The 14,442-nt window shown below is 37.0% G+C and overlaps 1 protein-coding gene across 1 annotated transcript; it reads left to right on the top strand.

The window, feature by feature from the left end:
- The first annotated feature begins 1,336 nt into the window (after positions 1–1,336).
- LOC148129829 (uncharacterized) lies at positions 1,337–13,906 on the top strand. The gene is made up of 7 exons (XM_087971560.1): positions 1,337–1,509; positions 2,548–2,599; positions 8,918–9,105; positions 9,431–9,589; positions 10,581–10,688; positions 11,901–12,053; positions 13,163–13,906. The coding sequence occupies exons 1-6, from the start codon at positions 1,354–1,356 to the stop codon at positions 12,012–12,014; spliced, it is 777 nt and encodes a 258-aa protein (XP_087827686.1). The 5' UTR covers positions 1,337–1,353; the 3' UTR covers positions 12,015–12,053; positions 13,163–13,906.
- The last annotated feature ends 536 nt before the right edge of the window (positions 13,907–14,442 follow it).

Here is a 14,442-nt window from a genome sequence, read left to right as displayed (position 1 = left end):
GGTTTTGTGTTCTCTTTTTTTCAGAAGAAAGCAAATAATAAGAGTTCTACTTTGCAAGTACCCATGTGAAGTTATTTTGAACTATATTTGCTGAACTACAATTTTGAACGTAGACTTGCAAGGTGTGCTCATGTGTGGTTAATTTAATTTAACTCATCCAAATTTAGGAATTTTCATAATGTTTTGCATCATAGGGACTGTGCTCATATATCTTTATAAGCCAAAATGAGATGGGCTCATTTAATACAAATCCATCTCCGTTAGTGTTGAAGATTTATGGACAAGAAGTCCGTCTGCTGACCATAAATCCTTACCAGGGTAAGGATTCTGGGCTGGGCCAAATTGATTCTCTAAACTTCATGAGATCTTTTTTGGGGGCAGCTGGAAATGAGCATGGAAAAGAGCACACAAGACATCATGACAATCTTGTCCAAGCTTTCTGAAGAGGACAAAGAGGACCTTGGTGGATTGGTTGGGCTGCCCAAATCCCTGGTGGTCCATCAGTTTCACCCAGATGTTTCAGCTCGTAACAGAGCAACAGGCGATGGAGACTTTTTCCATTTACAGCAAAAAAAAAATCCCACAAACTTTCCAGAGTTTTCTCTTTCAATAAAGGAACTTTTAGTTTTGTCCCTGTCCAAATAGGTCAGTGGTGCCCTTTCTGCCATTTGCTCAATCTGTTCTGGGTAGTCCAGAATGTCTCCTTCGTTGTCCGTATCATCATGTTGGCTGCCTAGGGAAAGATCAAATAAGGGAGACAAAGCCAGCTGCTGCCTGACAGGCAGAGAAAAGAAACCAAGGAAGGGACATTCCTAACTTCTCCCACTGTGCAAGATATTGTGGCAGATCTGTACATTGACTGGGTGGGAACCAGATTTCACAAGGAACAGGGTTGAAGGTAAGCCAGCTCCTTGGTGGCACTTTCCCATGAAAAGTGTGGCTCTGTCACAACTTCTGGATACAAACTGACCGTGAAGAATGACATTTAAGGCAAGGCATGCCTTTCCACTCTTTTTTCCAGGGGTGAATTCAGAAACAGGAGTGTCCTAGGAAATACATTACAGCCATGGGTGCAAGTAAGTCATAAATATATTCCGTAGAGCAGCAGCTTGTTTTCCTGATTGTTCCTTCAGTTATAGGCAAGCAATGCTGGTTTTTGAAATAATTAAAATAGTTGTGGACAGAGTCGCTGGGAGTTGGCAGCAAACAAATGTAATAATAAATACAGTTCCCCAAAAGATCTAAAGGTGGGTGTTGTCCATTCATTATAATGTTATATCTCCCTCTGTGAGAAGAAGCATTTGAAACATACCACTGCGTAAGTTGCAAGCAGAAGCTGCAGCTCCTGGAGAGATGGCAAAATCAATGGATTTCTGTGTTTTCAGTGTTCTGGTGACTGGATCTGATCGAGGGATTGGTCTGGGTCTGGTGAAGAGATTTCTGGAGCTGCCCTATCCACCCAAATGGGTCTTTGCTACAACTCTTGATCTGGAAGGAAAAGAAACCGAGGTAAGAATTAGTTAGTACAGGATGGGTTGGAAATAGTGATTCAGAATTTGAACTGAGGCTGAATGTCAACCTTGCATTTTGAATATCCCAGGAATATTCTGACACACGTACACTTATACATCAATTATATTCTTTCCTTTCGCAGCAGGCAGATGGAATTCCTTCTGTTTAAACCGTATAGAGTTCCCCTTTTCTTTTTTCCTTTTCCTTAAATTCTATTGAATTTAAATTCTATAGAATTTCCTTAAATTCTATTAATTCTATCTTGGTTATTATGTATTAATTTTTCTCACTGCATAATCCCCGTTGTTTCTTCTTCTCTATAGCATAATTTGTTTCTTATATTCAACCAAAAATATTTTTTTAAAAAAACAATGCCATTCAAAGCAGAGGAATAGAGTTAAGTACAGGAAAATATCAAGCAAAATAAATTAAGGCATAATGCAAAAGGTAAGTGAGACAGTGAAAAGAACATGTAATTAAATCTACTTCATATCAACAAAATCTATTACATCTCTCTATGAATTTTTTTGATCGCATCCCATGGGCAAGCTCTGCCATAAATACTCTGCTTCATGCATTATATTCCTAGAAAACAAAATGTGAGTAGATCAAGTTGTTTGTCCACCAATGGGCTATTTTGCTCCTAATTGTCCAGATAAAGATTGAATAGATAAGCTATTCTACAAGATAAGACTCAGAATTCAAGGGTGAATTCAGGACTGAGCCATTAATTTTATAGTGTGGGGGGGGTCCCCTTAAAAAGCTTTGAATCTACAGTAGAGTGTAGAGGGTTTTGAGGGGAGCAATATATGGTTGGGTTGGGTTAAGTTGAATGGATTAAGATCCTAAATTGCATTAAGCTTTAATTTAGTTCCTTAAATTTTGTTTCATTCAGAAAGACTTGTTACACATCTAATGAAGCAGAAATCACACTTCATTCCTGCTTTTGAGATTGTCTTCCTTGGCATCCAGCTCATATCATTCTCTGTGAATTTTAACTCACAGAACAATCTAAGATCTTTTTTCTCTCTCCAGGAACTAAGAGAGTTGGCTTGCAAACATCCGAATCTGGTGGTATTGCAATTAGGTAAGTTTGAAGAGCCATGTGAAAATGGGACAAGTTTGGTATTAGAGGAATGTCCAGAGCAACAAAATTCAACGTTATTCTCAGAACTAACCAAAGCTGTAAACATCATTGGTTGGGTTCATGAAAGTCAGCTTCCCAGAGAGAAGAGAATTTAACTTACATGCCTCCACATGTTAGAATAGCATGTGAGGATGTTCTGAACAACTAGGTCTCATGGCAAGTATCTGCAATTACAGGCTGTTCGATTTGAAGAAAGACTCTGCGACTTTGGTGTTGAAAGACTTCACATATATACTGTTGATATGATCCAATGGTTAAACAATAAACTCAGTTGGTGGTGGTGATGGTTGTGGCTTGGTTCACAGTGGTTACTTTGAGTTGGGGTAGATTGTTGTGTGACCACCCCGCCCCCCCAGTTAAATAAAGATAAACTGCTTCCCCTTCCAAGAGGTGGGCAGTCAGATAAAGCTCCATGCATGGGCATCTGACATAAAGGAACATCTGCACCTCTGCTTTGAGAAGGGAAGAGACGGTACACAGCAGTGCTTGTCAAAATTAGCAGCTTTAAGAAATGTGGACTTCCAACCCTCAAACTGAACGCCAATCTATTCCAAGAATCTGTAAACTAATCTCTTTTCAGCCCTGATAGATTGCCCCTGATTATATATCAGGCAAACTTTATATTAGTTCACAGGGTCCAGGAAGACCTCATGTGCATCTTTATATTTTAATTGTTTTATTCAATTTCTATAGTCGCCCATCTCAATGCAAGTGATTTCAATTGTCAGTCTGGGGTTGAGTGTTGGAGAAACAGAATCAGTTGTGAGTTTGTGCTTTTGGTTATAAAGCCACGATTTGGATATAGTGTGTAAAAACCATCTGAGTTTAGCGCTCTGCGGGAGTCAGTTCAGAGCAGAGAAACTAGGTCGACTTGTGTGATCATAAAAGTTCTTTCTTTGAAGTTTGAAGGTGGTTAGTGGTGTGAAGAGACACCAAGACACACTGTGGTTTCAGGAAGCTTTTGCCTTGCAATTAAAGAACTTAATGTTGCTGATGTTTCCATAACCTTTGTTAAGGCTGGATTCCCCAACGGGTGTTAAGGAAAACAAACTAAACAGAATGTGCAGCGAAGTCAGATAGGAAGACAGGTAAATGTGTGAGATAAGTTTTCTAGTTAACACGCAGTAAAAATACAGATACGCTTGTGCTATCAAAAATATTGTTTATTCCATTTAAGAATTATAGCATAGTCAAATAAACGGTCCATTAGTCATATATCAATTTCAGTCAAGTCTTGTCGGGGATACTCTATTTGCAAAATCCGTGTTGAATAGCCAATGTCAGTACACTTACAATAAATCAATCCAATCTTTATTTTCTCTCCGTTGAGAAAAATCAACACTCCTTCTTCTCTCCCCTTTCCAGCAAGAACGCAGTCATCAATCCATCAAGTAATTAGGGATCAGTAAGCCAGAGAGAGAGAGCTGCATTGCCTCGCTTCTTATATAGTGCTTTTACAACCACACCCTTAATTACATTCTTGTAGTTAAAGTTACACACACTTTAACTAACAAACCATGATACCATATTTATTATTTTTACCCAAACCAGTTAGGGTAAACAATGTTATCCCTAACATTCTCCCCTTTTGGGTAATAATAATAATATTACAATAATATAACCATTTACACCTTTAAATCATAATTGTCACAACTCTCTTTAAATTTTACAACACCTTGAGCTTTTGTAAACTGGTCTGCAATATTTTCTTCTGTTATGCAGTACTCAAGTTTAATTAGACCATTTTTCACAGATTCTCTAACATTTAAGTATCTTAAATCAGTATGCTTTGATCTAGTCTTTACAGCAATATTAGTAGCTAATTGTATAGCTGCCTGGTTGTCCTCATATACAATAATAGAATCTTTAACAGTTATACCCATGTCTAATAATAATTGTTTGTACAGAATTAAGTCAGTGCATAGTAATGACAGACATGAAAATTCTGCTTCCATCGTTGACAAGCTAATATGCTGTTGCCTGATTGACCTCCACCCTATTAGTGTCTTACTAAATAATATAGCCATCCCAGATGTTGATTTTCTAGTATTTATGTCAGTTGCAAAACTTGCATCTGCATAGGCACTAAGAATCAAATCACCTTTTGGCTCTAGATACAATGCATGATGCATTGTTCCTTTAAGATATCTTAAAATTCTCTTTAGTGCTTGCCAATGACATTGATGTGGATCATTATTAAATTGTGCCAGCTGATTAATACTATAAGCTATATCTGGCCTAGACCAATTGCTAATATATGATAAGCTACCAATCAAAGATTGATATATGGTCTTATCAAATTTGGGACTTTGAGCATCAATTTTGCAAATTTCCTGACTCATTGGAGTCTTTGCAGGCTTACAAAGTTCCATTTTATACAATTTAATTAATTGGCAAATTTTATCCTCTTGAGATATCTTAAATCCTTTTGTGGTTTTGTTAATTGTCAATCCTAGATACTTTTTGATTTCACCTAAATGCTTTAATTTTATCTTTTTGGCTAATAATGAAATAATCTCAGTAGCTTCATTATTGGTCTTAGTAATCAAAGCAATATCATCTGTAAATAATAACAATAATGACACCGTTCCATTATTTTCTCTTTTAAACATACATGGATCTGCTAAACCAGATTTAAACCCTATATTGTTTAATTCTTTCACAATATATTGGTTCCATTCATAGCCAGATTGTTTCAATTCATATAAACTCTTCTTGAGTTTCCAACAATCATTGCTATTTACTTTATTATCATTTATACCAACCGGTTTTTTCAAATATATTGTATGCTGCAATGGTGCATGCAGATATGCAGTTTCTACGTCTAAATGGTTAACTATATAATTATTCTTAGCTGCCCATACTAAAGCGGCTCTTAAAGTTGTAGCCTTAAGATTTGTGCAAATACCTCATTATAATCAAATAGATTTTGGTTAAATCCTTGTGCTACTAATCTAGCCTTATAAATTACTTTCCCATTATTTCCAGTCTTTACTTTGAATATCCATTTGCACCCAATGGATTTTTCTCCTGGAGGTAATTTGGTTTCTTCATAAACCTTCATTTCCTTTAATGAATTTAACTCTTTTTCCATTGCCTTTTGCCAATTCTCCTGATCCTTAGCAGGATACATCTTAAGTTCATCTATGCTAGTAGGAACTTTATTTACTTGGCAAACAATACTTGCCTGATACCTATCAGGTGGTTTAGTTATACGCGTTGTACGTCTAGGTATAACAGGACTTACGGGTGGACTTTCCTTTATTTCCTGTTCTTGACTATCTATCTCTTCTTGATCAATTATCTCCTCTTGATCTGGTTCTATTTGCTCTTCATGGACTTCTTCTTTAATTGGACTTTTCTTATAACTAGTCTTTTCCTTCTGCCTCTTATAGGGTTCTATAATAATATCATTATCTGAATCTTGCTCTAATCTATTCCATCCTATATGTTCTAGGAATTGTGCACTAGCACTGCAGTATACTCTAGATATACCTGGTTCCCAGAATTTATAAGATCTATGGTTTGCTTGATATCCAACAAAAATTAATCTTTTAGCTCTACGTTGTCCTTTGTGCCTGAGTTGTGTAGGGATATGCACCCATGCTGGTGCACCAAATGTGTGAATATAACTCAAATCAGGTTTCCTACCATGCCACAGAGTGAATGGTAATTCACCTGTTGTTGAATTAACAACATTGTTTAATATGTGATTCCCACACATTATAGCTTCTCCCCACAAATTGTCAGGTAATCCAGAATCAGATAACATTGTCCTTCCCATTGATTGCAGTGTTTGGCCTCGTCTCTCTATAAATGCATTATGTTGAGGCCTATATGGTGCAGACTTTTTATGTTGAATACCTGCCATACTAAGTCTATTTTGGAATTTATTATTTGTAAATTCCGTACCATTATCTGTTATAAGAGTTACTAGTTTCTTTTTAGTTTTCCTCTCTGCAAATTTTAACCAATTAAAGAAATTTGTATACGTTTCAGTTTTTCTCTTCATTAGAAAACAGAAACCATACCTAGAATAGTGGTCCATTATGCTTAATATGTATCTAGCACCACCTACACTTGGCTTTTTAGGACCTATTATATCGGCAAATACTACCTCTAAAGCCTCTTTGGTAGTAAATCCATCAAATCTATTTGCCGGTATAACTTTGCTTTTGTTTTGATTACAAGCAGAACATTGCAAATACTTATTACAAGGTTTCAAACTTATTCCTTTAGATAGTTGAATCATGTTAATCATGTTAAATCATGTTAATCATGTTAAAATTTAAATGACCTAGCCGTCGGTGTAACAAGTGAATACATTCATTATGAGGTTTCTTATTATCATAAATTGTGTTAGCCACCTCTAAACCATTATCATTTAACACATATAAGTCACCTCTTAACGTTGCAGTAATTTTCTTACCTTCTTTTTCAATTAAACAAGTATCTCCCCTAAAGGTAACTATGTATCCTAATCTAACCAACATTCTAACTGAAAGCAAATTAAATTTAAGTTGAGGTACATATAACATTTTTACGTTCTCATTTATATAAGAACAATGTGCAATACCTTCACCTTTTGCTTTAATTTTCCAGCCGTTTGCCAATGAGATATGCTGTGAACTCATGGACATTTTTACAAATTTTTTGTTATCATTTGTTATACAGTGGGATGCACCACTGTCAACCACCAATAAATTATTATTTACAACTCCATTACTATACATTGCTAACTCATAATTCTTATTTCTTCTTTGTTGGCTTCCAGTATTCTGGCTTGCATTCTGGCGTTTTGATTTCTTACAAAATCTTGCAAAATGTCCTCTCCCCCCACAATTAAAACACTTTTTAATTGCGTATGCAGTAGGAGATTCATTATTTTCCTTTTGAGGTTGCTCCCTCCTTAACTGATCTCTTTCAAGCCTTCTTCTGGCCTCTTCAATCAATCTGCCAGTGATATCAGTTAAAGTTAGGCTTTCGTTAGGCAATATTTCAAGGGAAGTTACGTAGTCATCAAAACTTTCGTCTAATGAAGATAGAATTATGTAGACCTGGTGTAGCTCAGAGAAAATTAACTCCTTCTCATGAAGTTCTTGGAAAATGTTTTTCATAGTATTCAAATGACTCAGCATATCTCCATTCTTTTGGAGATACGTGCGGAAAAGCTTCCATGTTAGATTTATGTGAGCACCAACGTTATCTCGAACATAAATCCTCCTCAGTTTTTGCCAACACCCAACAGCAGTTTTCTCTCCACGTATATGAACAAGTTGCTGATCAGTTAATGTTAGTCCTATGATGCAAAGTGCTTGTTCATTTTTCTGTTTAAATTCTTCTATCTTTTGACTATCTTCCTCATCTTCAGGATCCCATTCTTCTACGTTTGGTGGGTTTTCAATTATGTTCCACAGACCTTCTCTTCGTAGAAGTAGACTACATTTCATAGACTATGAAACATAGTTTGTTCCATCCAGCTTGGATATAAGGGACAAACTTTGTAGACTGTCTTGTGCCATGTTTCACTATATGGATATAAAACTTATAATTGATAAAACACAGCTGTCTGTTTACTGTAACGTGTAACAATACAAAATCTCACTTTTTACATAAACCTGTTTTTATCCTAGTTAAACTGACTTTGCACTCTCTCTGGGCCCATAACCAGTGTTAAGCCTGGATTCCCCAACGGGTGTTAAGGAAAACAAACTAAACAGAATGTGCAGCGAAGTCAGATAAGAAGACAGGTAAATGTGTGAGATAAGTTTTCTAGTTAACACGCAGTAAAAATACAGATACGCTTGTGCTATCAAAAATATTGTTTATTCCATTTAAGAATTATAGCATAGTCAAATAAACGGTCCATTAGTCATATATCAATTTCAGTCAAGTCTTGTCGGGGATACTCTATTTGCAAAATCCGTGTTGAATAGCCAATGTCAGTACACTAACAATAAATCAATCCAATCTTTATTTTCTCTCCATTGAGAAAAATCAACACTCCTTCTTCTCTCCCCTTTCCAGCAAGAACGCAGTCATCAATCCATCAAGTAATTAGGGATCAGTAAGCCAGAGAGAGAGAGCTGCATTGCCTCGCTTCTTATATAGTGCTTTTACAACCACACCCTTAATTACATTCTTGTAGTTAAAGTTACACACACTTTAACTAACAAACCATGATACCATATTTATTATTTTTACCCAAACCAGTTAGGGTAAACAATGTTATCCCTAACAACCTTGTTTATTCCTTAGATGTTACTAAACTTGAAAGCATCCAGGCCGCTCAGCAAGAAGTGCAGAAATGTGTTGGGGAAGGTGGCCTGACCATCCTATACAACAATGCCGGCATTTGGACCCTCAACGATCTGCAAACAGAAAATGCCAAGAATATGATGAATGTTTATTCTGTCAATACCATTGGTCCATTACAAATGAGCCAGGTTCGTTTAGGAACAAAACACCTTTCAATCAAAGGAAGACTTTTAATAAAAGAGAAAAAAAAGATTGAACCATTGAATTCAGTATAACTCAGGGGCTTGGTACCACTGTGCTGCTCAAACCCTAGAAATTGTATATTGATTTGCAAATTAGGGGTGTGGTTTTTTTAGGGAGTGTTGGAATATAGCAGTTTTCCTGGGTGTGTTCAGATTATGATGAGTCTCTGAAGGTCCCCTTGGAAAAGAGACAGAAGACCTTTCCCAGACATTGTACAGCTCCTTTCCTTAGAAATGACTGCAGCTCCTTCTCTTTTCTTCTCTCTACAAGGCATTCCTACCCCTGCTGAAGAAGGCAGCCCGGAGACGCCCATGTCAAGGGCTGAGCAGCAGCAAGGCAGCCATTATTAATATGAGCAGCATTTTGGGTTCAATTGAACTTATGGCTTTTTGGGACCAATATCAAGTAGTTGGACACCGCTGCTCTAAGGTATCTTGTGAGTTCTTTTATGTGGACCTGCCTGCAGGTATTGGGACCTCCTTTTTCACCCATGGGGGCATGTGTCCATGCTTCTGTGTCCCTGATAAATATGCATATTAATCCATTGCTGAGATGCAACCCTGTGTGGTGTCCCACTTCTGGGTCAGCAATGATGCTTTATTGCTGTCATCTGTGCTCTTCTACAAGCAGTTTCCCCAGTTTTGATGCAGGAGTCTTGTATGAAAGCCCTCCCTTCCACTTTTGAGCTCTTCCTCAGAAGAACTTGGTTCAAATTCAGTAGGAAAGGATTCTTTGAAAAAGAAAACTCATTTAGTTTTGGAGAATGGTTTACCTCTAATGTAAGGACTGAGATAAAGAAAAGAGAAAAGGTAAGTTGAGCAGGTTGTTTTTGTACAACCAAAATGTTACCACTTTCATTTATTGTATAAAAGTCAACTGCTCCTCAGGAACAATATAAAAAATTTATCAGTGGGAATGTTTGTCTTGGGATGGTGCAAATAATTATTTGCAAAAAGCAGCTCCATTGGTACCTTGGTACTCAACTTCTTTGAAACTCATCAAATTGGTGCTCAATGTATTTTGACATGAAAATTTTGTCCTGGTACTTTCATTTGTTTAGTACTAAAATGCACAAGCTAGAACATGTCGGTGCCAGTTGTTTTGTGACTCATTACATTAATCCTTATGGAAAAAAATTGTTTGCTGCTCATCATGATTAACCGAGGTACCACTCTATTTAATGGGATATTGTTTTGACAGACCGAACAGGTTATTAAGCCTGACACATATTTTGCTTGCATGAGATGAAGAATAATTAAACATTTTCACTCTGGTGTGACCTCAAGGAATTTTTCAGTTGATTGCTGATGCGCCTCATGGACCTTTCCAGGACTGTGTAACATTTTTATCTCCACTTTATCCTTCCCTTTATTCCTTCAATGCATTTTCCCCTCATAGTCTTATTTCCTTATTGTTATAGGCTGCTCTAAACATGCTCACCAAGTGTCAGTCTCTTGGATATTCAGCCGATGGTATCATGACTGTGGCCATCCACCCTGGATCTGTTAATACTACTAACAACTCAGGTGTAAGTTGGAAAACCAATAAGGGAGAATATTTGCAGTTCAGGGTTGAAGTGAGAGGTCCTTGGTGCTTTTTGAACTTGGTTGTTTTCTTGTAGATGTTTCATTACCCAACTAAGTAACATCATCAGTGCTAGGGATGTTGTTCTCTAGTACTGATGACTAGCATTGAGGATGTTGCCTAGTTTGGTTAATGAAATGTCTTCAAGAAAACAACCAAGCTCAGAGATCACCAAGGACTCCTCAGGACATAGGAAAATATAGAACACATTCAGTTATCTATGAATCAGCATAGACAGACATTTTCAAAGACATATGAATGATAAAGGAGAATATTTATAGGTCAAGTTTGAAATGGAGATCCTTGGTGGTCTATGAGCTCGTTTGTTTTCTTGCAAATATTTCATTACCAAATTAGGTAATAGCAGTACACTGATGATGTTACCTAGTTTGGTTAATGAAATGTCTTCAAGAAAACAACCAACCTCAGAGCGCACCAAGGACCCCACATATATGAATGACTTAATGATGAGTCTCTGAAAGTTTTGGTATTTTGATTATTTGGGTCTTTAGTGCTTTGTTTGATGAAATAATGTGCTAGTATAAAAATAGACACATCAACTATGTCTGTTAAAGTTACACTACATGTTGAATTACAGCACTGAATGAGAAGTAAAGATAGTGAAGGAGCAATAACTTTAAGCGAACAAACTGAACAATCTTCCCTTATAAAAGTTAAAATACATTTTCTCTTAAAAGGAAATCTACTAAATCTAAACTTCTCATCTTTGAATTTCTTCTACTGGTGATTCTGCCTATTTGCAGAGCGCTCTTTCTATAGGAAAGCATGGGCTTATATACAAAATGTCAAGGACTCTGTCCATGCCATACATGAGATTCAAAGCAGGATTGACACATTTGTTTTGGAAATCATAACAGCAAAGCAAGTTCCACTTTGCAAATATTAGAAGTAAGTGGATGAGGCCTGCTCATTCACGCTCAACCTAACGAACCCAAATTTAGGGATTGACATGATGCTTTGCATCATCACCCATCACAGGGGCTGTGCTTGTACAAGCCAAAATGAGGTTGGTCTGTTTTAGAGTTGAACATTTATGTCAAGAGGTCCAACTGCATTCTGCTGATCTGTTTAGGGGAGGGTTCTGGGCTGGCAGGACCGATTCTCTATGTTTCACAAGATCCTTTTTTTGTGGCAGGCGGATATCAGCGTGGAAGAGAGCACACAGGGCATCATGACTGTGTTGTCCAACCTTTGTGAAGAGGACAACGGGACCTTTCTGGATTATTTGGGTCAGCGACTTCCCTGGTGATCCATCAGTCCCACCTTAACATCATGGACATATAATAAAGTGAGGAGAAATAAATAAATAAATAAATAAATAATTGAATGGCATGAAAATCTTGGTTTTGTTTTCTCTTTCTTTCGGAAGGATTTTTTAAAATTAATATTTAATGTTTAATGTGAGAAGATGAAGAATTAAACCTTACATCAAACCTGTACCATAATCTATTAGTTGCCAATACTTTTTTCACAACATATACCTTAAACATATCCCTATAAACACATATATGCAATCAACACACACATACACATATGCAAAAGAAGAGAGAAAAGCAAAGTAAAAGAGAAAAGAAAGATAATTAAAAAAACAAGAATCAGAAAAAAATAAGCAACTTCCAACCATCTTTTCAACAATTATAAACCAACTCATTGTCCTTCTTACCTCTTCAATATATTACAAAATCCCTTATTCCATTCTTTTTTTAGTCATCAAATCCAGAATTCATTATTATTTCATTTTTTGCCATTTCCATCAAAAATGTCCACAAGGTTTCCAATGTTTTATAAAATTATATATTGTTTTGTACTTATCCAGACAGGTGAGTTTTTCCATTTCTGCCAGAGTTGCTATTTTTACATTCCTTTCCTCTATTGTGGGTGTTTCAGTATTCCTCCATCATTGTGCATGTTACAATCTTGGCAAAGCCACGAATATACCTGTACCTGAAATGAACAGGAGAGTAATTATTTGCCACTCCTTCCAGGTAGGAAAAAGGAACTTCTTTCATTTGAACTTTACATCTGGTCGTTGTTTTAAGGGCCCTTCTAGGCTGGATGTTTCAAGAAAGGAAATAAGCAAACCCAAAGTTCTTTTGAGGGCACCGAACTACAGTTTAGGTGAAATGATTTTTCCCTGACTTCCAGAGCTTTTAAAACCTGTCAAAGACTTTTGTCTTGTGGTCTCCTTATGGGGAGCCACTGTATGGAGTACTTTTGTTGTGGAAAGACAGGCTATTAAGATTTTTCAACAGTTTTAGAAGGGAGTGTGCCGTATTCCTTATTATAGTCCTTCTAATGAAAGGAAGAGATATTTGAAGGAAGTGTTCCAAGCAAATTGGAAGCAGAAGCTGCAGCTCCCGGAGAGATGGCAACATCACTGAATTTCTGCGTTTTCAGCGTTCTGGTGACAGGATCCAATCGGGGGATCCGTCTGGGTTTGGTGAAGAGGTTTCTGGAGCTGCCCTATCCACCCAAGTGGGTCTTTGTTACAACCCTCGATCTGGAAGGAAACGAAACGAAGGTGAGAATCACCTAATCTAGCAGGTACAGTAGTTATTGTGTTGAATGGAGGTTGGAATGACCTCCATGCAAGTCCTCAGTTGGCCAGGGTGCTCACAGGTGATTAGGGGCCTCCTGTTTATCCCCACACCTGCTTGTTCCCAAAGGTTGTTGTTGGGGAGAAAAGAACTGAAGGTACCATCTACACTAACCAAGCTTCCAGATGGAAGACAGAAGAAAGTGTGACCTTGAAAACTGAGTAGCAAATTACCCAAAAGATTTACATCACAATTAATTATCTTATCCTGTAGTGATGGCAGAGATGAGCAAGCTGGCCAGATTGTCCTCTGCAGCACAGGATATGGTTTCTCCAATTAAGAAAATCAGAGGTAGCACTGAGATGTGGACTGTTTCTTGGGGACACTATGGATTCACACATTATGTTAAGCTTCAAAGTGGTTTGTTTCCATTTGTTTTATTGGAGCTGTAATATTGCACAGCTGCCATTTAATGAAAAAGACCCTTCGTACTTTTCCTGGTTGGTCCACTTTTTAATATTATTCTTTTTAGAATCTTGCTCAGCTTGTTACTTGCTCCTGGTATGTATAATTACAAGTTTTAATTCCTTAAGGTTTTGTTTTGTTCAGCTAGTAAAATTCTATAGCTGCCATTTAGTAAAGAAGAAAGTGTATACCTTGTTTTTTTAAATATCGACGTCTTTAATATCCTGCTCAAATTATTATCTGCTTCTTGTACATAATTGTGAGTTGTAACTGATAATAAGGTGCCCTATGATCTTTTATTTCTCCTCTAGGAGATGAAAGAGTTGGCTTGCAATCACCCATATCTGGTACTGTTGCAGTTAGGTAAGTTTCAAGGAGCCTGCGCAAATAGGACACATTTTGTTCTACACAAATGTAGTATGTACTACATAAATGTAGTATGAATCTAGAAGCCATTCTTGGAACTAACATGACTTGCAGAGTCACTCGTGGTAAATCCAGATAGTGACTCTGCTGGATATTTTTTAGGGTTTGGCTGGTTTGGCTACTGATTTTGTGGTATTTTTTAGGGTTTGGCTAGTATGTGTCATGTAAATGATGGCAGTTGTGTAGTTTGTCAGTTAACAGAATGAGTTACAGCCATAAGCTCTGGGCTACAAAATACCGATGAGAATG

This window comes from Notechis scutatus, chromosome 9 (genome assembly GCF_049901735.1).
Source record: "Notechis scutatus isolate UNSWTSFEM ecotype Mainland chromosome 9, rNotScu1.2, whole genome shotgun sequence".
Classification (NCBI taxonomy): domain Eukaryota; kingdom Metazoa; phylum Chordata; class Lepidosauria; order Squamata; family Elapidae; genus Notechis; species Notechis scutatus.
This window is presented reverse-complemented; position numbering and strand designations above follow the sequence as displayed.